The sequence below is a fragment of the Musca autumnalis genome, unplaced genomic scaffold (assembly GCF_047663935.1).
Source record: "Musca autumnalis isolate F117 unplaced genomic scaffold, ASM4766393v1 scaffold_1, whole genome shotgun sequence".
Taxonomy (NCBI): domain Eukaryota; kingdom Metazoa; phylum Arthropoda; class Insecta; order Diptera; family Muscidae; genus Musca; species Musca autumnalis.
In genome coordinates, this window is record NW_027411644.1 from 4,500,968 (window position 1) to 4,528,611 (window position 27,644).

Below are 27,644 nucleotides of genomic sequence, written 5' to 3' on the forward strand. Positions count from 1 at the left end.
AGTTTATTATATGTTCTCGAGCGTAATCGTTGCTTGTTTTAGAGTTAAGTGTTACCGACCGGGACTTGTGCATCGTTTCAAAAACAAAAAAGCCACAAGAGATGGCTGCATGTGATTTGTGCAAGAGCAAGTGAGACGGAATTCAGCTGTGAAATCGGAAATCCTCAAAAAAATTGTGCTGTAGTTTTTAACATAAATTCAATAAAAATCGGAATTCCATAAATACGCAATTGAAGCAATACATATCAAACTATCAAATATTTTTTTGTAAAATTGTGAAACAAATAGTTTTATTTAAGCCATTGATTACGCAAATGGGCCTAATTCAGTAGAAAAAGCCAAGAAAAATATTAGTGTTCATATGAATGAAAGTTAAGTGAATCAAAAAAAGTGGTAACAGCACAAAGCAAAAAACAACAATACAACGACCAAAAACCACAGATATACCTACACCAATATACTGGCACATAACCACTAATACCACATCAATAACGTCTCTCGTCTCTGATACTACGAATGTTGTAGATAACCAGTTCTAGATGAGAAAGTGTATATATTTTGCTGCTAACCTTTGTTAGCCACCAATTGCTGAGAATCTAGCCGACACACATAGATACTTAGAACACACAGATACAGATATATCTTCTAATAATCATTGTGGTGTGTGCGTGTGTATTTTTGTTGCATTTGTGCATAATTAGATGCAAACTGTTGACACTGTCAACTTCAAATCTACTATTGTCAATCGCATACATCAGTTTTCCCGATGAATTATAAGCGAAAACATTTCACATTGTGAAAAGTTAATATAAACAAACAGCAATAAAATATAAAAAAAATAATGTCGTCATTAATTATAACACCGTCGTCGTCGAGTTTGACATCGACAGCATCGTCCCCATTGGACAAAAAATATCAACGTAAACATCACCAGAGCCAACACTGTCATATAACAAATCAATCACGAAGGCAACGAAGATCAACAGAAACAAAACAAACAGCAACAACATCCACAGTAAAACAAGTACCAATACCAAGCACCTCCAATTCAGCTATGTCCATAGCTTCAACGGCGATAGCAAAGAATGCGTCATCAATGCTCTCCCCCAACGTCAACTATAACAACAACATCGATCACAACAAAAACAATAGTCATAGTAAAAGATCGCTTTTTAAACGGCCCACTACAGCTATCACATTGCAGTGGTTTTGTTGTCTTCTAATATTCCTACTATCCACAGGTAAGTGTTGAAAAAAAACAATTACTGGTCCGATGCGAATGATTGCATTTACATAAATATTTCTTAAACAACGACTACATAAATCGTTTAAAACAACGTAGTACGATTATATTTCATATACATGCGAATAGTGTGGAATTTTACTAAATATTTATTTGAATTCAGTCAGTATTAATAGATATGAATCCCATGTTGGGTTGCATTATACATTTAGTGGGCGTTGCGACTTACAATCTTTTACATTTTATTTAGAAGTGGAATTTTCCAAATTGCAACTAAATTTCTTGGAACGATGTACTTCTTTGAGTCAAGAATAATCGTTCGCTTGTTTACCTGTTCCATTTCGATTTGCACATTTCTATATTAAAATTTTATTGCAGTAGCAACGGAGTATGTCTAAGTCTAATTATATCAGGTGATTAGCAGAAGTAATATCCTAAAAATTACTAACAGTACGTGAAACGTTTAAGTGTAGTTATTTGGGCTACCTGTTTCCAACAGGACAAATTAGATGGGAAATTCCACAAATTAAACACCGACAAGATTTAAAGGTGTTAAAAAGTTAATATGGCTATGGTTTACCTGCTGATTTTACCCACATCGCTGGAAAATATCTTTTTGGAATTCGCAGAAATCAGTGTTCGTAGTAAATAGTGTTATTAGTGATTTTGTGAAGTGTTGGCCGTAAGACAGATTTAAATTATTTGTAATTAGGTATTAGGATTGTATGTTTAAACATGTTGAATTTTGTATATGTATATTAAGATGAAATCCCAAAGCAATTTAAAATCGATAATAACGCAATAATTATTCTATATAATGAAAGTATTTACGAAAGTTGTAGGCTCTATGTACCTTTCAATTCCATTTAACTCGATTTTGAACTCCTGTCCAGTCTGTATGGTTGTAAAAGTTGCGTTCTGTCATTTTTGCGAATCTTCTGAGTTTATTCCTATCTTTCATGTCGTTTAATGACTCACTATCTCTCCTTGTTTCCAAGCTATACATACGGCGTACATATATACATGTATTTCTTTTCACGTTAAATTAAACATTTTAGTTACTATTTGTATGTAACTCAAGATTAATCTCATATTTGTTGTTTGCAAATTTAAAAACAACAAGTTTAAAGTGGGATGTAGTTAAAATTGATTACTTTAGGGGATGGCAGAGAAGACTAGCTTCGTCCAACGCCACTTGGACTCATCAGTTCTCTTAGTTCTTTGTATTGAAACAAAGAACCCTTCCCCAATTTTATGACGACTCGAGCTCAAGAATATGTGTGACTGATGAATTCGTTTAAATGCGAGTTCAACCGAAACACCTAAAAACTCTCGTAGCCGCATATGTAAACCAAATTTGTTTCAATACAAAGAACTAAGAGAACTGATGAGTCCATGTGGAGTCATGAAAAAGACGTGATCAATATGCAAAAAATAGACTGCAACATCGCTGTACCATGTCCTGTTAAAAATCATTACTTTTTTCACGTAAAAAGATGTAGTCCGGAATCACTTGCACTCATGATACAGCCACTAACGCAATAATTTATTAAAATCGTTACTGGACAGACGAGGTTATGCTGAAAATTGCACATCAGGAATATTTTTTTTTTTTTTGATTCCTGGAAGTGTTTACATTAAAATTATCAATGTACGGAAACCTACATCGAACATGGAGAACTTTGGACTTGAGATTTGGTTAAGATTGTTGCATAAAATACTTGATAAAATGAGACGTAAGACCTTTTGCCGAAGTATATTTTTTTAGCTCCAGCAACCCAAATTATAGATCTTTTGGGTACATAAAACTAGCTTATTTCAAGCAAGTGAGCAAAGGCTAAAGTCTGAACGGGGCCGACTATGTGATACACTACACCTGTGCATAAGCGTTTCACTGGTAAACATTTATTTTAGTGAAATAGTAAAGTTTTCACCCACCCTGACTTTTATACAAAATTTCTTAGGATTAACTGCACCCAAAAATGACTTCGGGCTAACTTTTAGAATACCCATACTAGAAGCGGAGATATTCAGATAAGAATAAATCATTGTATTTTTTCTCCACATAAGTTTTTTGTCCATTCCGACCCCTGAATATTACCCGACCATCATCAAAATCAATAGGTCTCTTCCCCTCTGAGCAATCACAATTCCCCAATCAGCACCAAAAATTGACGATCCGTTCAAAATTGCGAACTGTAGCGTGATTATAAAAAAATGAAACATGGGACGTATTACCGACCATTCCGATATTTCCGTTGTTTGACCACCTACACCAACTTACTTTGCATCATAGGTAGTACTTTCATCGACAGGCTTTGGTTTTGAAAGGACGACAGAAAAAGCTGAGATATTCGTCGTTACAATTGAAATCCCAAAGATGAAAACTTGGGTTGGACCAGTGACTATTGTAATTTCCCTGTTGTTTGACAACCTACGGCCACCTACTTTGCAACGTTGTAAAGGTGAAGTTTTCCACTTTCATTATTAGGCTTTGCTTTTGGAATACTCTTAATAGAAGAGGAGATATCCGCAATAGGTTTCTTCCCCTCCAGAACCCCCCATCAACAACCAACACGATCCTATCGAAATTGCAACCTGTTGAGTGATAACAAGGTTTAGAGGTACAGACGGACGGATACACATAGCCAGATTGACTCAGTCGAGACATTCATTTTGATATTTATATGTATACCTATATCTACGATCATTATTTTGATATGTTACAAACTTTTTGGCCAAAACCAACTTATAATTCCCTCCCCACATAGTGGTGTCGGGTATAAAAGTGGGTCAAATAAATTCCAAGATATTAGAATTTGTTAAAAAAAAAACAACAAATTGTTATTAAATTGTTTACCAAATACACAAATATTAAGTTATTTGTCCCATTTTGGTTTGTGGACGTATTGTCGGGTATATCCTGCATCTCGCTGAAATGCCGTAAAAAAGACACATGCCGGTAGTTACGATAACTCCTTTCAATAACCAATCTCTTAACTTGTTTTGAACAATGATTTTGCTCTAATTCAAATACAATTAAAGTGAACGATATATCCTCAACCCGTGTGAATTAAAATTTTCATTATCGAATTATGTATTTAGGGTCTTTTCAGAGTTCTGTGGCCATTTTTGGACGTATGAACTTGCCGACAACAATATATGCCCATTTTCGAACTTAACCTAAGTTTGGATAGAATATTACGAGATTCAAAGTTGCTCCGTTTAAGATATATCGTACGTACCATTTTAACAAATAATTTTAAACTTGTGTGGGGGAAGTACCGGAAGGTGTTGACCGATAAGCAACATTTTTGAATGGGTTCAATGGAGAATAATTTTAAAGGAAACTGTATCGAAATGCGTGTAAATCGCGAAATCCTCAAAATCACTTGGTGCGCATGCGGTTTCCCGATAAAACGAAATGTTTTCTTTTCGTTTCCATACATTTACCAAGTTTTACTTTGGCAGCTGCGATGTAGGATCGTCTACGGTTTAGTGTGCAAAAAACTGTATAACTCTTATAATTTGCACAAAGTGCATACACTTTTTGTGCGCATCCGATTTCACTATCAACCGTCGAAAAATTTATGGATCTAAACCTATTTCATTAAAATCCATCAAGAACTGTGAATGTATCATCAGTATTTTTGGGATAAATCGGATACTGCTCCCATGCCACTTAATTGTTTAAACCGACGTTTTCGCAAAAAACGCGAGTGATGTGTCAGTTTCTTCATTGAAATATTTTTTGCAAAATTTTCAATTTTTGCAGTAGCCGTTTCCGCCGTTCTAGTGGATGGATTTTCACGATCTATGATTTATATAATCCGGACCGCCAAAAAACTAAAATATCGCGGGGTACCAGCATACTCAAAAGGATATCGTATATACTTTACTCAATAAATTGGTTTTTCAGAAAAAATATCGCGCTAAATTTTGGCCTTTGAAAGTAGATTACTGTGATGCTGTGTGGGCTACATAGTCATTACACATATCAAATTATGCGTAATCGCGAGTACTTTAATCCTATGATTGGTTTTTTGAAATACCCGAGTACGCGTCCAAGATTAATAAAAAAATCCAAAAAAAACACCTAAAATCCGGCTTCAAATGTCAGCATCCATAAAAGGAGGATGCAGTGGAAATTTTGAAAAAAAAAATTTGAAAAGTGATACATTAGAAGTTTGATCTTCATTTTTTATTCTTCTACTTTTTCTTTGGACAGATGTCTGTCATTTGAATGGTTTAACTAGTAATCCAATAGCAACGTAAAAAAACCTTGCTACCTTCAACGTGTTTTTGCTATGTTTATTCATTTACCCGATCATAACTTCCACGTAAATTAATTTTTTGCTATATTTTTTAGCTTTGTTCAAAAACACTTAATTTGATCCAGCAATAGTCATAGTTACTGGTAAACTACAATAGTTCGCCTATTATAATAGTGCAAACCTTGGCTTCATGGAACCTAAATTTTTTGTCCTTTACTCACATACATAAGTTCTCACACACATCATGAAGGGAGACGGGAGACTTCTGTCATATCTTCAAAAAACATACTTGGTGTTTAAAACCATTATTTCGATGAGACACATTTTGGTCGGCTTGAGGGTATAAAAAGGGCTAATAAAAATGCATGGCATTCACCGATTTGATGCATATTTCGTATTTATCATTCTGTCATATTATTGATAGCTTAGCTTTTTATAAAAGATCTTCTTAAAAAAGTTGTCTTTATTCTTTGACTCCACCATGTGATGTTAGATTATGTAGAATCAAAACTTCTCTTCTAAAAAACTATTCAAATTAATATGCATATGAAAATAGATAAGCCTTTTTTTAGCTTAAATGTTATCTATGTTGGTATAAAATGAATATTTCAAAGCACCACGTTCCTATGTATTTTTATATGTATGTATGTAGTATGCTCATATATAACTATAAATGTGTGATTAGGAGCACAAAAAGCCCGACTGAATTCAAAAGCGACACACCCCTCGAAGAAAGAAAAAAATGTTAAGAGGTGGTGGATGGTGATGACCATGGTTAATAGGTCTGCCCAGTTGACAATTGTACTAATCTTTGGACATATTTATATGGCTGTGATTTACATGCCAGTCAAGCGACCAACCAACAACAAAAACAGTACCGCCAGTCAGGTCTCATCGTTCATCATACATATGTACATACATAAGTATAATGAAAACTTAATACTCAACCTTAGGCTAGGCGTAGGTTTTATTGTGGCTGCATTGAAACATTTAAATTTACCGTTGGTTTCACTCAACACTCATATCGATCGCAGCATATTTATGGGACCTCGAATTATTGATTGTTTATATTATTAAGGGGTAGTTTACACTATATGTAAATGTCATATGACATGAACTTTTCCATCGTTATATATTCGCTAATATGTGCAATATTGGATATTTTTCTTACGCAATTTACTCTGTGCGTCCACACCAGCAAAAATGTAAAAAAAACTACGTCTCCACATAGCATCCGTGGGTAGATATGGAATATTTTTATTTCGTGTCAGATGACATTTACATATAGTGTAAACTACCCCTAATGGAAATACTTACGTTCTTATTATAAAGGCTAGATTGTATGTGTGTGTGAGAGAGAGTATTTTATAGCCAAATGTGAACCTTTGTATTGAATGAGCGGGAGATATAAACGTTAACGTAGAATATTGCTTTGTAATGAGAATTTTGTTTTTTTGTGCCTCAACACCACTATGCGTCATCAAAGCCAAACTTAATGTTTGTGATAAGCTTTGTTATTTTTCGACTGTTTTGGAATGCACCAACCAAGCATTTCTGAATGTTTTTGTTGCCGCCATGTTACCGCCATGTTACCGCCCGTTTTAGTAAGGTTAGGTTAGTGAACTGATCGTTTTGTTTTCCCCATCCAAGTAAAGGGAACTTTAATATTTACCTTAACTTTATATTGTTGTTTTTGTTATTTAGAATTTTGTTATCTACTCTAAAAGATGAGGGGCCCTATTGTTTATAAATGTATTGAAGCGTATGTGCGTGCTATAAAGCTATAGAATCTTTAGCCAACAAATGTAACTAAACAGTCGAGACATGTATACATACATACATACATAGACACATATTTACGGTAGAATGCGGAAACAGGTTTATAAATTTCCCATTTATTATTTTGTTCTTGTGCACAGCAAGCGACCCGACCGCGACCGCCATCACAACTTCTCTCTATTGAAATTCGGTCAGAACGTATAACACAGATGTTCACGACAATGTAGTGGTGTTAGTAAGTACACATATTCAAGCAAATATCTTGGTAAAAATTTGTGTGTTTACTTGCCGTCATTCTCACGTCTCATGAGAAAGATAATAACCAAAACTGAAATCCGAAAGATGTCAAAAGTGCGGTTAAATTTCATCTCCTGTTCTAATAGAGTCAAGAAACAAGACGATCTCTCCATCCATACATTTCTGACAGTTCGAGTAAGTGTGCGCAAACGAAAGATTTTAGCAGCAGCCTCGAACGGATGTTGTCTATGTTAAAGTTCCTATTATTGAATTCCTATAACCCATTTCAAAATTTCCTTTTGATGGATTATTTATTTGATTGACAATCAAGTTCGTTTTTTTTTTATTAAAAATTAGATAAAATCTTTTAGGGGAAAATAATAATAAAAAAGAAAAATACATGTCCAACAACCAGTTATGTATACTTTTTGGGAAGGGCTTGGATTCTAAAAATTCATCAATTGAAAATCATTGTGTATGGAAATTATTTTTTTTTTTCATTTTTAATCAATTTTCTTATTTTCTCTTTTATTTCTATATTTCTATTGTTATGTACAATTATACAATTGTCTTTTGATTTAAAACTCGAAAGATCAATTAGTGACAGATTTGAAATTCAATAATAGGACAAAATGTCATATCTAACTTAAGTTTATTTTCTTGATATGTCTGGCTCTCCATAGCATCTACTGCTGACTCATGATGCTGCATTATTGTTTGTTATATCCATTAAAATGTCATGAGACTAGTAGCTGACGCGGTCCGCGTTGAGCGTCCGTTGTTTTGTTGTATAATGAATAAGTATGCATTAGAAATCAAATTCGAGATTTCTGAGTGAAATTTGACACTTTTTTAAAAAGTGGTTTTTGATGTCCTTTTTTTTTTGCTGTGGTGCTACTGCTCATCGGCAAAACATTTCAGTATATTTTCAGATTTTTTTTTTTTTTTTTTGACTAATAGTACGGTTACACTGGAGTTTTTTGCCGGGTTAACCAACATCGAGAGGATTTATTTGACGTTTGCGCTATGGAATTGACATTTTAAATTCAAACCCACTGGGTTAATCCGGTTAAGTGTAACCGGGGCTTAACGGTTCCAGAGATATCGCGGTTTGAAAAGGTAGAATTAGTAAGAACTATGTGCAAAGAAATACTAATAACATCTTTAATATTGGCCCAAATATAAAAAAAATCTTTTTTTTAATATTTTGTTTTTTTTTATCAGCTATGTAATAAAAAATAGGAAAAGATGTACAGTTGCTTCGGTATAATTTTCGCGATTTAATATTAAAAATCATTTGTTTATTGCATTCTTCGATTTTCTTGAAAATGTTTTACGATTAATTGCTGAACCATTTTCAAAATCGAAAAATGACGCAGTTTTTGACATGTTTAAGACAAATTCTTAAATAAAACAACAAAACAAATATTAAAAAAGGTATATTTTTGTAACATAACAAATTTGTATTGACAAATTTTCGAATCCACACGGTGTGCCTTAACCAAATTTAAATGTAAGGTGCTTACACCTGGGAAATTTTTGCAGATTCTGAAACTACAATGCTCATAGAGGAGAAATATCAAGAAACAAAAAAATCGCCGGAGGGATTTTAAAATAAATGGTGATTTAAGTTCACATTTTTAGGTGTTCTTTAGGTTTTCACGATTATGATTGGAAACTGCGAGTCCTATGTAAATCAGCTTAAAGAAAATATTGTAGCTGTGAAAATTCTCCACAAGATTGACCTTTTAATATTTTAGTAGGTTTTACCGTTTTTGAGATATATAAGTTTAATTTGGAAAATTGCAGTAATGACATTGTTTTATGAGGCGATACAGTCAGTACATTGTCTCAATTTGAATTTCTATATCTCAAAAACGGTCAAACCTACGAATATATCATAAAGGTCAATCTTGTGGAGAATTTTAACAGCTACAACATTTTCTTTAGACCCATATACATAGGACTCACTGTTTCCAAGCCAGATCGTGAAAACCTAAAGAATCCCTAAAAATGTGAACTTAAATCGCGATTTATTTGAAAATCCCTCCGGCGATTTTTTTGTTTCTTGATATATCTAATCAATGAGCATTATAGTTTCAGAATCTGCAAAAACTTCCCAGGTGTAAGCACCTTCCATTTATAATTAGTTAAGGGGCACGGTGTCACACTATTAAATAGGACTTAAAATTTTTGTAATTAATCGTAGTCTAATACAGAAAATTTTTAAGAAAATTGAAGAGTAAATCGATAAAAATTGGTTTTTAATATTAAATCGCAAAAACTGCACCCAAGCCCACTGTGAAACATTTGTTCTATTTTTATTACATAGCGGATATAAAACAGCGAACAAAAAATACAAAAAAAATTATTTCTGTTTGGACCAATATTATAGGCCGTTTACATATAACCGGGTTAACCCAGTGGGTTTGGGTTTCAAATGTCAATTCCATTAGGTATACGTCAACTAAATCCTCATAAAGAAGGTTAACCCGGCAAAAAAGCTCTAGTGTGTACGGAGTTTTAAAGAAGTTATGAGTATTTCTTTGCACATAGTTTTTACAGAATTGGACTTATTCAAGCGCGATACCTCTGGAACCGTAAGTCAAAAAATTCTTCAAATGTACTAAAATGTTTTGCTGATTAGCAGCATCACCAAAAAGTAAAAAATAAAGGAAATCAAAATCCACATTCTGAAAAAGTGGCCGATTTCACTCAGAAATCCCCCAAGAAAATTTAATTTGGATTTTTCAATTTGTCAGATTCTTGTCTTTAATTTTCACATTTCTTCTAAATAGTTTGCAATTTTTTCCGTACCCGAACTTTTTGCATAAACTTGTATGGGAAACCAAATTTTGACAGCTCGTTTTTTACTATTAAACATAACTGGAACGAAGCTTAAAAAGGCCTTGGCTTTAGAACTTTTGCCGGATTAACCTTTTTTATGAGGATTTATATGAAGTTTGCGCTACGGAATTGACATTTAAAACCTAGTGGGTTACATAATAATATAATTGTTCCACAAACATCCCATAAGGGACAAGGGAGACTTCTCTCATATCAATGAGTGCATCCCCGATTCATATTAGCTCAATGATATGGGACCTGCAGTTTATTGCCGAGTCCGAACGGCGTGTCTAAGACACCACGGTGGCACCCATGTGGGTTTATTAAATCCGGTTAAGTGCAAACGCGGTATTAGTGTGTCTGAAAAAAAAAAAACAAGAAAGCTCTCAATAAAGACAAGTATTTTTTAACAACATTTTGCAACAATACTTAAAATTTGTCAATAAATGAAGTTAACCTCTATTGTTACGGCATCATAACAGCTTAGTTAACAATTTTAGACAATTTTAATCGCTAATTTTATACTCCATGTTCTGAAAACTGCTATGGAATACAATCATGAGTCCAGATATTTGCTTTTCTCTCATTTGTACACGACGTATTGAACTTAAATGGTGTTTTTGTTGTGAATAATATGGTTATCATGGTACAATAATACAGGTAGCATTATCATGCCAGCTGATGGTAACATAATGTGTCAACTGCATTGAATTGATGTCAAATTTTGACACCTTATGTTACCAACAATTGCCGATACGGCTACCTGTGTATTTGTACCATGATGGTTATATACATTGTCTCATAAACATTTAAATTTAATGAATTTTTCTATTCTTTATAGTTTTATTTGAAAAAATTGTTCCATATTTGTTTTTATCTCCATCTAACAGCATCATTTGAATTGACTAATTTCTAGAGTTGGGTAAATCTTGTTCCTCGTTCGCTAAATGTATGAGTGATTTCATACAAACAACCATATGAAATCACTCAGACGTATTTTTTTCATACAAATGATCCGATGGTTTATAACAACATAATGAACTAGATCATCCTAAATATTGCTTTATTCTTAGAAATTTATATTTTCAATACTGTAGTTGGGAAACTGTATCAATACTTATACTTATTTTTTATTTATTTATTTTTAGTCAACATAATTGGCGCTCTTCGCAAAATATTTCAATATTTCAAATAATTGGAATAAAAATATAAAAGTGAAGTTTTATGAATCGTTGAACTTGATAATGGAAAACCATTTCAAATCTGAAGTTTCTCTTTTGCAGTTGCGAAATGAATTACAAACAAAATGTAAAAAATGTTGGTTGTATTTACAACTCTACAGTTTGTTTTATTTTAAAGATAGGAGATATTTTTCTATTTTCACTTAATTGAAAAAAGACACAACAATAACTTAATAAATATTAGCGTAAATAAAGTAAATCACAACACCAAGATCCTCAGTTCGTGGCTATGGCGTTTTGCTGCATTTCATTGCACATTCAACCTATGCATGTCGGTAACGGTAGTCAAGTGTGAAGAAATATTTGGATCAGTCAATTGACTGAAATTATTTCAAATTTTAGTTCATAACTATTTTAAAATATAAAATTGAGTTATGAAAGGCATTTACACGTTTTTTTGCCGTGTTTACTTAATGTTTGCTAATTCCTCCATAAGAAAACGAAAAAAAGTGAAACTATTCCAAAAATTGTATTCTGTATTATGTTGTTCTCTTCTTATAAATCTCACATGTAAATCCATGCTACTAATCTCAACATTTTCATACCTTGTCCCAAAAAAAAAAACAAAAACGCATATGATGTGTTAAGGGCTTTAGATTTTGCACAAATCTTTGTTTAATAAGCAATTCTACAAAAGTAGAACACACGAATATTAACACTTACATAAAATACATGTTAATATGTATGTATGTTTGTTAATGGGTAAAAAAACAAAAGGCATGATTGTTGTAATGCCAAAAAAGAAAGAAGCGAAAGCTTATGTCTCGTTACTGCTGGCATGAGAGGCTATTAGATAAATAGTTATTAGTTAAATAAAGAAACAAATGACCGACACCAACAACGAAGTCAACATTAAATGCCAATTTAGCAAAAGGTGAATTGCGAATACCCTATACCTAGTTGTGACAGAACACCTACGTAAAAACTTGAGTAGTAACATGTATCTACGTCTCCTCTAATGGGAATTGAAAACATAATTATGTCGGTATTCGAATATTTGTCGACTCTATTAACCCGAATTTCCATTTGTCAACATTACTGCATAGTAGCGTCATTAAAAGTCGAGGTGTCATAAACGAAAAAGCAAATTCAATGCACTCTCCTTCACACCTGCACACCGTAGTACAAACTACTAAGGTGGTTAGAATTTAACTACAGTGCCACTGATCGATGACCTCAAAAGCAACATTCATTCGCATGGTAGGTATGTTGTTTATGTTATAGAAGAGTATGTATGTACATACATACATGTATAATTATGCTGCTACATTACTTGGACATCAAGTCTAAAGTACTTAGGGAATCACTACATTAACGGTCTCTCTTCTATTGTTGGGGCCATAAATGCCAAAGATGAATGTGTGTGTGTGTGTGTGTGTGCGTGTGTTGATTTCATAGTATCATTTGCCATTTCGTTTAAATGAGGAAGTTCTTAGGGCTTCCACTTTTGACCTGGTAAAACATTTGTAACGCGTTTTTTTGCTTTGCTTTCAACAAAGTACTGAACAGTAGCAGCAATAGCCGCTTTAAGAAGCCTAAGGTCATAATGTACTTTCCCAACCTTTAGTTCTAGTTTTCTGCATTTCATGTTGGTTTATTTTTATGTTTGCCTTCTTCTACTTTCAGACTCAACATTTTTGGTGGGCGCTTCTAGGGAAGCCTATTTCAATGGATCAGCTTATCTGCGTTTGTTGTCGCCTATGCCAATCTGGGATCATTCGGCAATTAGTTTTCGTTCGTGTAGAGGTATGTTGGAACAGCTTGCTTTGGAATTAAATACCTTTAGTAATATGCGTTTTGTTGTAATTTTCAGGTGGTGAGATTTTGGCACAGCAGTACAATAAAAACTCAATAGTCATCTCTGTGATAAATGACTTTTTGCAAATCTCTCTGGCTGGTCCGGCAGTTATAGGACCCAATAGTCGCGTGGATGTAAAATACTCATATCATCTATTGGACAATAAATGGCACACGATACAGTTCAAGTATGAGTATGGCAATTTGTTGCTGTTTATTGATCGCGAATCGAGAGTATTCGGTAAGTAAAGAATCATGTCCCAGAGGAGAAAATTGGATATAAATAAATCCTTTTATTTTTCTTACAGCCAACTCCACATATAATAGTCAATTCCTAACAAATCAGGATATTGGCAATGAAGCGGCCATTTTGATTTTGGGTAATTCATTTACGGGCTGTTTACAGGATGGACCTGGGCTGCAATTTATTAATGATTCAATGACTGTTCAGAATGCCGTATTCGGCGCCTGTCCGCTTGGCAGCGGCCCTTGCTCAGATCATGACGTTCCTTTAAGAAATCAAGATTTTTGTGCCAACGACCCCTGCATGGGCTATGGTCTTTGTATATCCCATGCCGATGGATACGAGTGCCGTTGTACGGCCAGATATTCGGGTAAAAATTGCCAAATGGATAATGGTTCACCGTGTGATCGAAATCCCTGCTCAAATGGCGGCACTTGTTTTGAAGATAGCCGCGGAGATTATCAATGCATTTGCCCACCCAATCACACTGGGAAGCACTGTGAGACTGAAATCAATATTAACCCATTGTGTCAGATAAATCCTTGTTTGAACAATGGCGCCTGTGTTGTTGCTCCAGGAAGTAATTCGATTGAATGTGAGTGCCCCAAGGGTTATGCGGGTAGTCATTGTGAGATTGATATGGATGACTGTGCTTCGCAGCCTTGCCAAAACAATGGAAAATGTGTGGATAAAGTGAACGGATTTTTTTGTGACTGTTCAAATACTGGGTTCATAGGACCCTTGTGCCAAACCAACATTGATGAATGTGAAATGAAGCCGTGTCGAAATGGCGGAAAGTGCTTTGATACAAATGGCTGGTATATCTGCCAATGTCTTGATGGCTGGGGTGGTGACTTGTGCGAGAAGCCGATTAGCTGCCAAACTCAACAGTGCTTAAACGGCGGTACTTGTCTTGACAAAGCCCCCGGATTTCAATGTGTATGTTTACCGGGTTACTCCGGAGAACTGTGCCAACAAGGACCTCCACCCTGCCCACAATGTCCCATTGACTCTGAATGTGTAGCAGGCAAATGTATCTGCAAGCCAGGAACTACAGGTGAGTGTGCCATAAAAATGGCTTATCACATCGGAACATTAAAATGCGTTGCGGTTACTTGACCATCATATTCATAAATATATACATTTATATAAGGATTGGGAAATGTGCATGTAAATCAACAATAATCGTTCTTTCATTTGTCTTGGTTGTGTGTTCTATGTTCTCATTGCTTCTAAACTAAATTAAACAAACAAAAACAATAATAACTACAGCTTCCGATATAAATGCTTCACACGAAAGTCAATCGCCTTGCGAAGACAGTGGCAAAAGTAAACGTTACATACCACCGGAGTGGCTTAAGAAGAAGAGATGTGAGCTTAAATTGAGTATGTTGAAATTGATTTAAAACAAGTTGTTCATGTTCGAAATATTGTAATTGACGCTTTTCTGGTCATTCATAAAGCTAACCGAGTATATCTACATACATAAATAATATTTATACATTTGTTACCTCACACAAGGTAGATCACATACATATGTCCATTATTTACAAATCCATATTTCACACGAATGCTAATCAACCGACCTATTATTCAAATACAGTTCAAAAAATAAATGAATAATTCCACATTGATCGCAGTAAACACAATAGAGCGTATGTGTAATGTGATTTCGTATAAGTTAATAAAAGTATACGCTATGAAACACCGATCTAAAGATTTTGAATGTTTTATGATATCAGAAGATTTGGCCGGACATAACGTTACTATCCCATCCCCAGCACACACATTGCCACTTTGAATTTGTTCCAGTTATATGTATTGTAAAAGCACATGTTTGTAGCAACCATTCCCATGTTCATGCCCATGCCAACAATTTTTGTTTTGCTTTGGCTTCCTCACACAGTCCTCACCTTGTACGGTTTGAATTTGAATTCTAATGTAAATTTTGGCATTTTTGACATTTATCCTTGTAAACATCCCTTGTGTTGATGATGACAACGATGACGATTGCAAATGGCAATGATGATGCTCTGTCAACATAGGCCCCATTGGTCATTGTGTACCCGTAGATACCAGCGCAGTTGTACCGCTAGCAGCGAGTAGTAGTACATCTTCTTCTTCTTCACCCTTAGTAAACAACCAACAGTTACCCAGATCGGCACAGTTGAATGCATGCTCCTCCGAAAAATGCCTAAATGGGGGCACTTGCCAAGGTTTCGCCACAAACTATACTTGTATTTGTGCTAATGGATTTAAAGGTTTGGATTACCAGTACATACATAGTATAGATATGAGTAGCACGTACAAATTGTGTCCATGGCACTTGAGAAAAGAAGAAACACTCACATACACACAAACCACTTTTGCTCTTGGAATTGCAAACAAATATGTAGAAGTAGTGTAGAGAATGAACACTATACGATTTGCTAAACTTATCCAAATTAACACATATCCTCCTCTTTTATTTAGTGCTATACATTTGATAGTCATGCCTATTTTTCCCCCATCACAGGTTTCAATTGCGAATTACCCACTACGGCTGTAACCATCGGATGTAAATGTCTCAATGGTGGCACATGTTCTTTGAATGGTACCCACTGTTATTGTCCCACCGGTTATTCGGGTGACAGATGTGAAAAGATGGAAACCTGCACTTTGGCCAACTGCCAGGATCCCATGGTTTGCTCTCAAAACAAATGTATATGTCCCGAGAACAAAATATGCACACAATGCGCCTCTCAACCGTGTCGCAATGGCGGTGTTTGTTCCGATCTAAATAATGGTGGCTATGAGTGTAAATGTCCTGCGGGATGGACGGGTCGCAATTGTCTCAAAGATGTGGATGAGTGTTCAATATCACCGAAAATATGTGGCAATGGTATTTGCAAAAACGAAGATGGATCCTATAAATGCTATTGCACACCAGGCTTCACCGGAATTCATTGTGACTCGGATGTGGACGAGTGTCTCAGTCATCCATGTCAGAATGGCGCCACATGTCACAATAAGGTAAGTTCGTTGTACAAGGGAATTATACTTTGGGCGGGCTTTACAAGTTCTTGCAAAACAAACAGAGAAGCATTACTAAATCATAATAGCTGTTTTTCTTTAAATATGGAAAGCATCGGATTTTAAGACAAGTAAGTTGAGCGGTAGCACCCTTTGCTCCCTTTGCAATTGTAGAGAAATGCTATCTCGATTAGAAGTGATATATCCTTGCTTCCATTTTAAAATCCATGAAGTTTTGTGGAAGAGTATTTTTAATCTGAATTGCATTTTTAATTGATTTGCCACTTTTCCCCGTCTAGATCAATGCTTACGAATGCGTATGCCCTCCTGGTTATATGGGCCTCAATTGTGAAATCAACATCGACGAGTGTGCGAGCAATCCCTGTTCCATCGGTTCAACATGTCTCGATTTGATCAATAACTTCACCTGTTCCTGTATCCCTGGAATGACAGGACGTTTCTGTGAGATCGACATAGATGATTGTGTGTCAGGACCATGTCAGCACAATGGTGTGTGTATCGATGAGCTGGGGGGTTTCCATTGCAACTGCAACTCTACCGGTTACGAAGGACGACTCTGCGAGTTGAACATAGACGAGTGTGCCACCAATCAGTGTACGAATGGTGCAGAGTGTATTGACCAGGTGAATGACTATTTCTGTAACTGCTACGATGGTTTCCGTGGTAAGAACTGCGAAATCGACATTAACGAATGCGAAAGCAACCCCTGTCAGTATAGTGGTACGTGTTTGGAACGTTCCAATAAAACCCTGTACTCATTGAGCCAGACCATGGACTTGCCAAGTATATTCAGTCAACAATTTAGCTTCCAAAATGCCAGCGGGTGAGTAAATTGCGCATAATTTGAAATTAAATCGAAAAGAATTCGAAATTAAATTTCCTCTTTCACCCTTCAGTTATGAATGCGTCTGTGTTCCGGGTATTATGGGCAAGAATTGCGAAATAAATATCAATGAATGTGAAAGTAATCCTTGCAGCAAACATGGCACTTGTAATGATGGCGTAAGTTGTAAGAAAATCGCAAATCTGTCAAATGTTAACTGTCCTACTATTATCTCTAGATCGGCAGCTATACCTGCGAATGTGATCCCGGCTTCGAGGGTACCTACTGTGAGATAAACATCGATGAATGTGAACGCTATAATCCATGCGGCGATCACGGTACCTGTATCGACCAAACGAACGACTACGAATGCGACTGTGACGCCATGTATGGTGGCAAGAATTGTTCGGTGCCCCTGATTGGCTGTGTAAGTGCGCCCTGTCTTAATGGAGGCATCTGTAAGCCGTACCTGGTCAATGAAACAGATCATCTGTTCAATTGTTCGTGTCAGCACGGCTTCCAGGGTGACACCTGTGAGAAGACAACTACCATTTCAATGGTGGTCAGCAGCTTGATCACAGTTAAGACTCAAAGAGAAGAGGGCTATGACATAAATCTGCAATTCCGTACCACATTACCCAATGGGGTATTAGCCTTCGGCACTTCAGGAGGACAAAATGAGCCTGTCAGCTATATTTTGGAGCTAATAAATGGACGTTTGAATTTGCACTCATCATTGCTGAACAAATGGGAAGGTGTATTCATTGGCTCCAACTTGAACGACAGCAATTGGCATAAGGTCTTTGTCTCCATTAATACGTCACATTTGGTTTTATCGGCCAATGATGAACAGGCAATATTTCCAGTTGGTTCCTATGAAACCTCCAATGGCAGCCAGCAGCCTTCATTCCCTCTTACCTATCTAGGTGGCACAATTCCCAACTTGAAATCATACTTGAGACATTTAACACATCGTCCGTCGAGTTTTGTTGGTTGTATGCAGGACATTGTTGTCAACGGCAAATGGATTTTCCCCGAGGAACAAGTTTTGGACAATAACACGAAACTAACAAACATACAACAAGGATGTCCTCGCACCGAACAGTGTAATCCAAATCCTTGTCATTCCAATGGTCGATGTACTGATCTCTGGCATACCTTTGCATGTACGTGCCAGAGACCACACTTTGGGTACACTTGCAAATACAGTAAGTTATTTGATTAATAGCTGCATTCTGCGGAATGAAGTTTCATTAACCTGCCATCCTCTATTACAGATATAACGGCTGCCACATTTGGTCATGAGAACACCACCCATTCAGCAGTCATTGTGGAGACAAACGATGTGGCACGTCGAGCCATACGCTCTGTTCTCGACATTTCCATGTTTATACGTACCCGCCAACCAACTGGTCAGGTATTCTATCTGGGCAGTGATCCTCGCAAATCAAGAGGCGTGGGTAAGTGTAGAACAATAGCTCCAAATGTTTTTATAGAACAACATCTTAACGAAACACTAACTTTCCAGATACGGGAAATTCATATGTAGCAGCTAAACTACAAGGTGGTGAACTTTTAGTTCGTATGCAATTCAACGGGACCCCGGAAGCATACACTGTGGGTGGCAACAAACTGGACAACGGCTATAATCATTTGATAGAAGTGGTGCGTAATCAAACCTTGGTACAGGTAAAACTCAATGGCACCGAGTACTTCCGCAAAACACTGTCATCGACAGGTTTGCTAGATGCACAGGTGCTTTATTTGGGTGGCCCTGCACCCACAACTGGTGCCACAGAAAGTCCAGTCGTATCTGGTGCTGAGGTGGGAACTGAGTATGCCACCATCAAACCCGAAGATTATTTTAAGGGCATCCTTCAGGATGTTAAAGTCAGCAATGGATCACATACCATGATTGTAGAACTGTATCCCTTGGAAGAAGAGGATTTGGCTTTGCCACCCTCTTTCGGTACCATAACAATCGATCGTTCTTCAGTGCTGAAGGGCGAAGTATCCGATGACTTGTGCCGCAAGAATCCCTGTAGACATAATGCCGAATGTCGTAACACATGGAACGATTACATTTGCAAGTGTCCCAATGGTTACAAGGGCAAAGATTGTCAAGAGATTGAATTCTGTCAACTGGTGACATGTCCAGGTAGCAGTGTTTGCCAAAATCTTGACTTTGGCTATGAATGTCTAACAAATATCACATTCCGGGGCAATGAAAAGGCACCGCTGTCCTTTTCCTTCTATAAAGAGCCGCAACTTTTGGACGATTCTAAACCCAAATTGAAGCCCATTATTGAAATAGCTTACCGTACTCGTACAGGAGGCACCTTGCTCTATTTGGAGAATCAGGATAGTTTCTTTGAGATCGGCGTCAACCAGGGTCAAGTGACGGTGACATGGAAATTCAATCAAGATCCTCTAGGAGACACCAAACGATTTAGCAAGGACAACTCAGACGGCATTGAGTGGAGTCGGATATTTTTGCGGGCTCAAAATGGCAAGTTAGAAGGAGGTTGGAAGGGCTGGGAGAGTATGGTGGATCCTTCGCCTTCCTTTTCGGCTGACATTGACATCAATGCATTTGAAGAGTTGATTTCGAGTGGAGCTCAGGTTTATTTGGGGGGCATGCCAACCGAAAGTCATCAGTCACGTGGAACTTTGTCATCACAACAAGGCTCTCAGTTCAAGGGTTGTCTCGGCGAGGCTAGAGTTGGTGACCTGTTGCTGCCATATTTCACCAACGAAGAAATGTATCCGCGAACTGAAAATGTCTCTGTACAACCACACGTCCAATTTCGTTTGAATTCAACACGGCCTGATGAAGGATGTATTCTATGTTTCAAGAGCGACTGTAAGAACGGTGCTTTCTGCAGTGCTCCAACGGAAAGTTATGCTTGTACCTGCCAACCTGGATACGACGGTGACGATTGTTCTAATAACATCGATGAATGCGCCACAGCCATGTGTGAGAATAATTCCACATGTATCGACAAGGTAGCAGATTTCATCTGTAATTGCTTGCCAGGATATGATGGTCGTTTCTGCGAGAACAATATTGATGAATGTGCATCACAGCCATGTCACAATGGAGGCAACTGCACAGACCTTATAGCTGATTTCCGATGTGACTGCACAGACGATTATGCTGGTGCACAGTGTGATGTCCTCAAGCAAGTCACTTGTGAGAATTTGCCATGCAAGAATGGTTCAACGTGTCAGGATCGCTACAGTAAGTCTGAAGGTCAATAACAATATTACTGGAATATTAATTATACTAATTTGATTTCTTCTTCGTTCTGTCAGATGCTCAGACTGGAAACAATTTCACTTGTACATGTATGCAAGGTTATGAGGGACCTCTGTGCGACACACCATTCTGTGAAGTGAAGCCATGTGAACACGGCGGTCTTTGCATTATAGCAGATAGCAAGGTATGTACAGTACATTATCCATTACATAAAGCATTTTCTAATAGCTCTGCATGCACTTTACAGACTCCAATGTGTCAATGCAGTTTGGGATACACTGGAACCTTCTGTGAAACCGATATTAATGAGTGCGACTCGAATCCATGTCAAAATGATGGAGTATGCACAGACTTGGTGGGTGGTTATTCGTGTAACTGTACGGACACCGGTTTCGAGGGTGATAATTGCGAAATAGACATCGATGAGTGTGCCATGAGCGTAGAATATTGCGGGGGGCTGGGAAGGTGCATTAATCAACCGGGTACCTTCAAGTGTATATGCCAAGACTCATTCTGCGGAGCGTACTGTAACTTCACAGATCCATGCAAGCAGAGCGATGTTCCACTCTGTATGAATGGAGGTATTTGCGAAGAAGCCTGTGGCGATGAAGCCGATTACAATTGCAATTGTACCGATGGTTATACGGGCAAGAATTGCACAATATTGGTAAGTTAGATTATGAACGGGTAGAATGGAGCCTATATTAAAAATTATTTTATTTCAATTCCAGATCACGGCCAAGGACGAGCCTAGTACGGCTGACATAGCCATTATTGTTATCCCCGTCGTGGTTGTACTGCTGCTGGTGTGCGCCGGCCTGCTGGTAACATTCCTTGTTATGGCACGGAATAAGCGTGCCACCCGCGGCACTTACAGCCCCAGTGCCCAGGAATATTGTAATCCACGTTTGGAAATGGACAACGTATTGAAACCTCCACCTGAAGAAAGGCTCATATAGTCAGTCATACAACAACCATGTTACATATTTATTACAACTCATTCCTAGTTACGTTAAGATATTGAAAACAATTGAACGCCGAATAGTAAGAATATCTTCAGAACATTCCGCCCATTTTTTTTTTCTAGAAAATATTAACTACTTTATAAATTACGTCTAACGATATACTATACTTAGTTTAATAATAACAAACTTTTATTTAATTATTCTAACATTCCAACCTGTCGGTGTGTGTACGTATTGTAGAGTTCCAATCTATAGAAGCATTCGAAGAAACTCGATTATGTAGGAGGTCGATAAGTTGTTTTTTCCTTCCTATTGTGAATGTATATGTACACACAATGATATTTCCTATATCTTCCCTTAAAGATATATGCAAATATTATGCTCAGTTCAAAAAAGAGAAAGTAAAGCAAATGAAACACCACATACATAGATATAGTATTTATCGTGCCGTGTCAAAGGACAATAGCTTGCAGTGCATCTTATAAATATTAATATATCGATTGAACTGAAACCAAGAAACTAAACTTTGCAATTCTATTCTAATTGAATAATATTCATGCATTGTTTGTATTATGTATAATGATAACTAATTAGCAATAACAAATTTTTTTTTTGCTTTAATTGAAAACAATTGTTAAAACTTTGCAAAGCAATAGAGGGACAGAAGGTGTATAAAATATACACACTCATTGTATATATATTATGAAATTCCCCCATCAAATCTAAATGGATCAAATCTATATCAGGCCTGCCCATAATTCCCCCTCCCTTACTCAAATTATCGAATTGTTTTTAATAATAAATAATAAGAAGAAAGTGTTTTTATATCATTTTGAATGGACCAACTCTGTTTTTATATTTAAATGAATTCAATGCATGTAAATGTATTATTATTACTACTAAGTACTACTATTAACTATTATATGTACGAAGACTGTATAATATATATATTTTGAGAATAAATTAAATCATAATGTTTATTTATAACTTAATGAAATGTATAGCGCAAACATTTTAGGGGGAGTAATGAAACAAGTAATAGATTATGTGTTTATTTTATTTTTTGGCTTAACAAATTGAGGTTAAGTCTTTTAGTATGCCTTTTTATTGAATCTCAATTGAAAGAGGTCTCATGCCATACCTTGCCATCAAGGTACAGAGACTGTCACACTACAGGTCTATTTGAGTTATCAGCAGTTCAGTTCGATGCCACCCATTTGAATTTGCTGCTACTGAGTACTTCGTGGTGGTAGAATAAACACTCCAATTTGTTTATACAATTTTTGCCATAGCGGCAGGGTTTAGGGTGATAGAAGGGACAAGCTGATTTTGTGCAATTTGGGAAAAATTTACACGTTGTCGAGGATACAGGGCCTGTGACAGCGGTAGACGATATAGATTTGTAATTCTGCACGGGTACAACAGAAGATGCTGCCGAAGAGAGGTAGTAAATTAACAGATTGTTTTTAAACTTTATGAGTACAGTGATTGATTGACTTACAGAGTGGTGGCGCTGCAGGTTCAAGAAGACTAGAACTTCTTGGTCCGCTGTGTGAAAAATTACAATCCAAATTAACACATGCCAAATCGTATTTGCATTTTGGATGCGAATACATGCATTTATCGGCATATTTGCAATTCGGAAAGGATTTACACGGTGCTGTTGGATGATAAAATTCACAAAAGGTTTTGGTGCAATTCGGATGATATTTGCATCTTTCTTTGGGTTTTATATTGCGATAAGCAGACGAGTCCACTGGCACAGAGTTTACTGAAACAAAGAAGGAGACATTTAAGTTATGAACAGATAAACACGAACAATTACACGGATTGACATAACTAAACTTACATGAACTCGGGATATTTTCGTATTTCTTTGCTTCTGAGTTTCGTATGGATATTTTTCGTTTCTCCTCGCGTCTTTCGTGGGATGCTGCACGCTCGCGTTCTCTACTTCTATCCCTGCTCTGGTCTCTATCTCTAGAAGAAGAACGCCTTTTCTTAGTGGGAATTGGGCTACTTTCCCGTTTGCAGTCTTTTTCTTTGCTATCTTTATTTTCGTTTTCCAAATCGAATTTAATTGGAGCATGTTTACGCTTTGATGGCGTAAGAGATTCTTTTTGCCGGCTCTGTTGCCTAAGTGGAGGTGTATTCGACTTATCTTCATTGCATTCTTTTGAAGAACGTTTTCTGTTATTTTCCTGGTCAGGGGAACGTTTCTTTGTAGGACTCATTTCATCATCTTCGGAATCATTCTTTATGATTATTTTCTTAACCTCTTTTGGTTTCCGATAGACTTCTATTAATTCAGAACGCCTCGGTGGCGTTGTGCTACCCTCTCCCACAAAAGGTGACGACTCATTGTCGTGAGACGAGGACTTGCTGGAAATTCGAGGCTTTGCATTTGTTTTACGCGTCGAGTAAGAGTTGGAAGTTGAAGTTGGTTCTGGATATTTTTCACGATCTTTGGGGTGGTTTGAAGAGGATGAAACTTGTGGGGGTGGCGATGTTGAGTAACGTGAACCACCACGACTTTTCAATTTGGGAAATGTATTCTCCTCTGCAAAAAAGGATTATAAATCTAAATAGAAAATATGAATAAATGTAAATGTAGCGCTTACCATTCAATGTGACTACGAACTGAGTATTTTGATCGGGAGTGCGATGTTCTTGCTCTCCCTCAACTAAATCTATATGTTCATAGCAACTATCTGAATCGGCAGTACTCCAATTTTCCTCATCGTTCAGGGGCTTGCGGGGTTTTATTGATTGTGGTACATACACCAAATCGGGATCTGATTCTCCCCTATCAGATACAATCTCCGGAATATACTCTTCATCAGCATTGTCGTTTAAATTAGATGCGTAGCGTTCCTTCGACCTTCCGTTTACTTCTACAATTAAGTTCTGAGCAGTACGAGTAAAAATAGCACCGACACTGGCTGTAGACTTTCGACGATCCCTAAACGATTTTGTATAGAGCTTGGTACTACGTTCCGGAACAATTTTGTCACCCAAACGTGCACTTATTTTCGGTTTGGAAGTGTTAAGTCGTTTTAGAATAGTTGATTTTTGTGCCTCTGCTACTGCTCGGAGGAGCAAATTTTTAGGAGCCTGTTTACTAGGCGATACCGCAGCTCGAGGCTTTATTTTTATTATCGAGTTGACTGGTTTCTCAGTTACTTCCTCCTCATCAGAAGGTTCCATTGCTTTTGAGGGCGCAACTATTACTCTCGATCCGATACGGCTTCGAGATGAATTTACATCTGGTGAATTCTGGTCTGAACTGCTGCTAAGCGTTGTTGTACTTATTTTGCCTACTTGGCTAGAACTTCGCATCTCAAGTTTTTCGGGTGTTCCTCGTCTTCTGTCTCTGTCCTCAACAGACCGCCGAACTCGCGAACGCCCCCTAGACTGGTTACCATCACTTTCTCGGGACCTTTCAACATGCCTATCTGAGTCACGTTCTCTTTCTCGTCCCCTGTACGGTCTTTCTCTGCTCAGATCTCTGTTCACTTCACGAGTTCTTTCCCTTTCCATTTCCTTGCGCCGAAATGCTGGCACATATAATTCTTTTTCTTGCAAATTCCTTCTTCTGTCACGGGAGGTTTCTTTGGGTACTGTCCCAGGACTTTTAAGGCCAAGACGTTCGTGTACGGGACGCTTCACTTTTTCTGATGCTTCTTCTCTGGAAGAACTGTTAGCTCGTGTGTTTGCTGCCAATGGGGGTGTAAAACGACTGCGCCTATCCTCATCGCGTTCAGTTGCTCTCTCTTTTGGCTTTTCGGTTTTCTCGAATACAATGGGACTTTTAACTTTAGGACGTTGCGAATTGGTTGGTGGCGTTTTCTGGGCATCAACCGTTTCGCTAAACGTTTCTCTGCTTTCATCATCGCGTAATGTAATGAAGTCTTCATCATAGTCATCATCATCCAATTCACCGATTTGCTTTAACTGTTTCTTAGCCGCATAAATCTTTTTTTGAATTTCTGCCAATTCTGCCAAGTCTTTTTCACGATTACCCGATATTACTTGTGTTTCCTTTTCATTTGACTTCGAGGACGTGGCCCCTGTTGTAGACGAAATCTCCGAAATTGTGGGTATATCAAACTCTTGTCGTTCATTTGGTAGCTCAGAAGTACTATCGTCCTCTTCCATAGCAGACTTATGTTTATGCTTTTTTATATTCTGGGCAATATCAGTTGTAGCACTTATCTCGTGCTTTGCCTTTTCCAGCAGCTCTTCGGCAAATATGTCCCGAATGGAGCCACTTGCTTTTCCACTAACATTTTTGTCCGGACTTTCCACTGTTTCCTTGGTTTTCTTTACAGGATTCTTTTCTTTTTTGATTTGCTTCTTTTCTTTTTTTGATGATGACGATGTAGCTGGAGTGGTGTCTTCTTTATGAGACGACTTTCGTTTCTTCGATAAAGAGGCTAAAACAGAGACAATTTAATATAATTATTCATTCATTCCGTTACATTTGCTTCCCTAACTCACCACTTGCCGGCAGTGTTACTTCCTGTAGCTTTTGCAAAACTTCATGAAGCCAAGTGACAAACAACTCAGTTTGACTACCCAAAAATAAGTTGAGGTCCGATATCATCTGCTGTTTGCTTCTCTTGTTCGCAACCATAATCATAACATAGTCGGGGAGTTCATCATCAATGTATCCAGCAGAGCCCCCTGTGCCTAATTCCTGCAGTTTTGCCTTGACTGCACTCTAGAAAACACAGACGAGAAAAATGTTATGCAAAGTAAATGAGAAGCATGAAGACCCTTGCTAATATCGATTTTTTCTTTCCAAATATTTCTAAGTGGAATTTTTTTCACTTTGTCTACTTACCCTCATTTTCTGTCCTATTTCATTGCCATAGTTCTCCATTTTATATTTCTACTTTGAAATAAAGTAAACCCCCTCTATTTTTCCTGACTTCTAATAGTTTTCAGAATTATTTTAATCCAAAAATTATGTCCCTGTTTAATATTTTTTCCTTTCTTCCTTTTTTCTTATTAAAACATTTTCCGAGCGAACCCTTAGAATTAGAGGTGTTTAGTTCGACTCAAGTCACTGGGAAATGGGGTCCTACATAGAGCTGGCAAACTATCAATTAGTCTGTTCCAGAACTGCAAGAATCTACTAATTTTTACTATTTTTTCCGATAACATAAAGGAAAAAATGCTATCGTAGTAAAAAATAGTAGCTTCTTGTAGGTTCTGGAACAGAGCAAATATTCCCAACTTTAGATATTATCGATATTGCATATCAAAAAATCGATAGCTATCGATATTATCGTTAATTTAAAATCACAATTAATTATGAGATAAAAACGGAGGAAATGTCTATACTTTTGTGACATTTTCTAGACGTACTTCACAGAAATATAAAGGAGAAGAAACAATTGATTTTATTTAATAAAAATATACAAAAATACAAATGACTTTTCTGAAAAATGTGTGACTACGGACTTACCTTTCTCACATCCACAACACCGAAAAGCCGCTTATTTTTATTAATTTCAATAGTTTTTAGTTTAGGGTTTTTTAATCCGATAATATCGATATACAAAATTATCTATCGACATTGAATTTTTAAAAATAATAATCGATATTATCGATAGTGCCGTTGATTTTTTGCCAGCTCTAGTCCAACATGAATCTGGCAAACTATCGATATTCCCAACATTTGGTCTGTTCCTTTACTTTTGAAAGTAGTAAACCCGGCAAAAGTAGCAAAAGTTGTAATCTGCTTCCATATGAATTGTATCGTGTCTGAAGTAAAGGAACGCTTTTCGAGTAAAAAATTGTAAAACTTGAAGATTCTTGCACGTAAAGGAACAGAGCTATTAAGTGGGGACATGGCACAATTATACAGGCACAACGGGAAAACAGCTGATTATCA

General features: G+C 36.9%; 2 protein-coding genes across 4 annotated transcripts; one reads left to right on the forward strand and one right to left on the reverse strand.

Annotated features, from left to right (window-relative positions):
• Positions 1-22,734, forward strand: crb (cell polarity complex component crumbs). 3 transcript variants are annotated; one of them, XM_073960942.1, is made up of 15 exons: positions 1-1,241; positions 13,248-13,367; positions 13,435-13,659; positions 13,727-14,719; positions 14,935-15,048; positions 15,708-15,923; positions 16,178-16,674; positions 16,974-17,518; positions 17,592-17,697; positions 17,757-18,726; positions 18,796-18,978; positions 19,047-20,759; positions 20,834-20,961; positions 21,025-21,444; positions 21,509-22,734. In XM_073960942.1, the coding sequence occupies exons 1-15, from the start codon at positions 842-844 to the stop codon at positions 21,734-21,736; spliced, it is 6,858 nt and encodes a 2,285-aa protein (XP_073817043.1). In that variant the 5' UTR covers positions 1-841; the 3' UTR covers positions 21,737-22,734. The 3 variants fall into 3 exon arrangements, with proteins under 3 accessions (XP_073817043.1, XP_073817049.1, XP_073817054.1); XM_073960948.1 differs by lacking the exon at positions 14,935-15,048; XM_073960953.1 differs by lacking the exons at positions 14,935-15,048; positions 15,708-15,923.
• Positions 22,562-26,822, reverse strand: Nab2 (Nuclear polyadenosine RNA-binding 2). The gene is made up of 6 exons (XM_073960968.1): positions 26,589-26,822; positions 26,243-26,465; positions 24,364-26,178; positions 23,592-24,302; positions 23,244-23,513; positions 22,562-23,173 (listed from the first exon to the last, which is right to left on the reverse strand). Exons 1-6 carry the CDS (start codon positions 26,625-26,627, stop codon positions 22,941-22,943), a joined length of 3,291 nt encoding a protein of 1,096 aa, XP_073817069.1. The 5' UTR covers positions 26,628-26,822; the 3' UTR covers positions 22,562-22,940.
• Between the last annotated feature and the right edge of the window lie 822 nt (positions 26,823-27,644).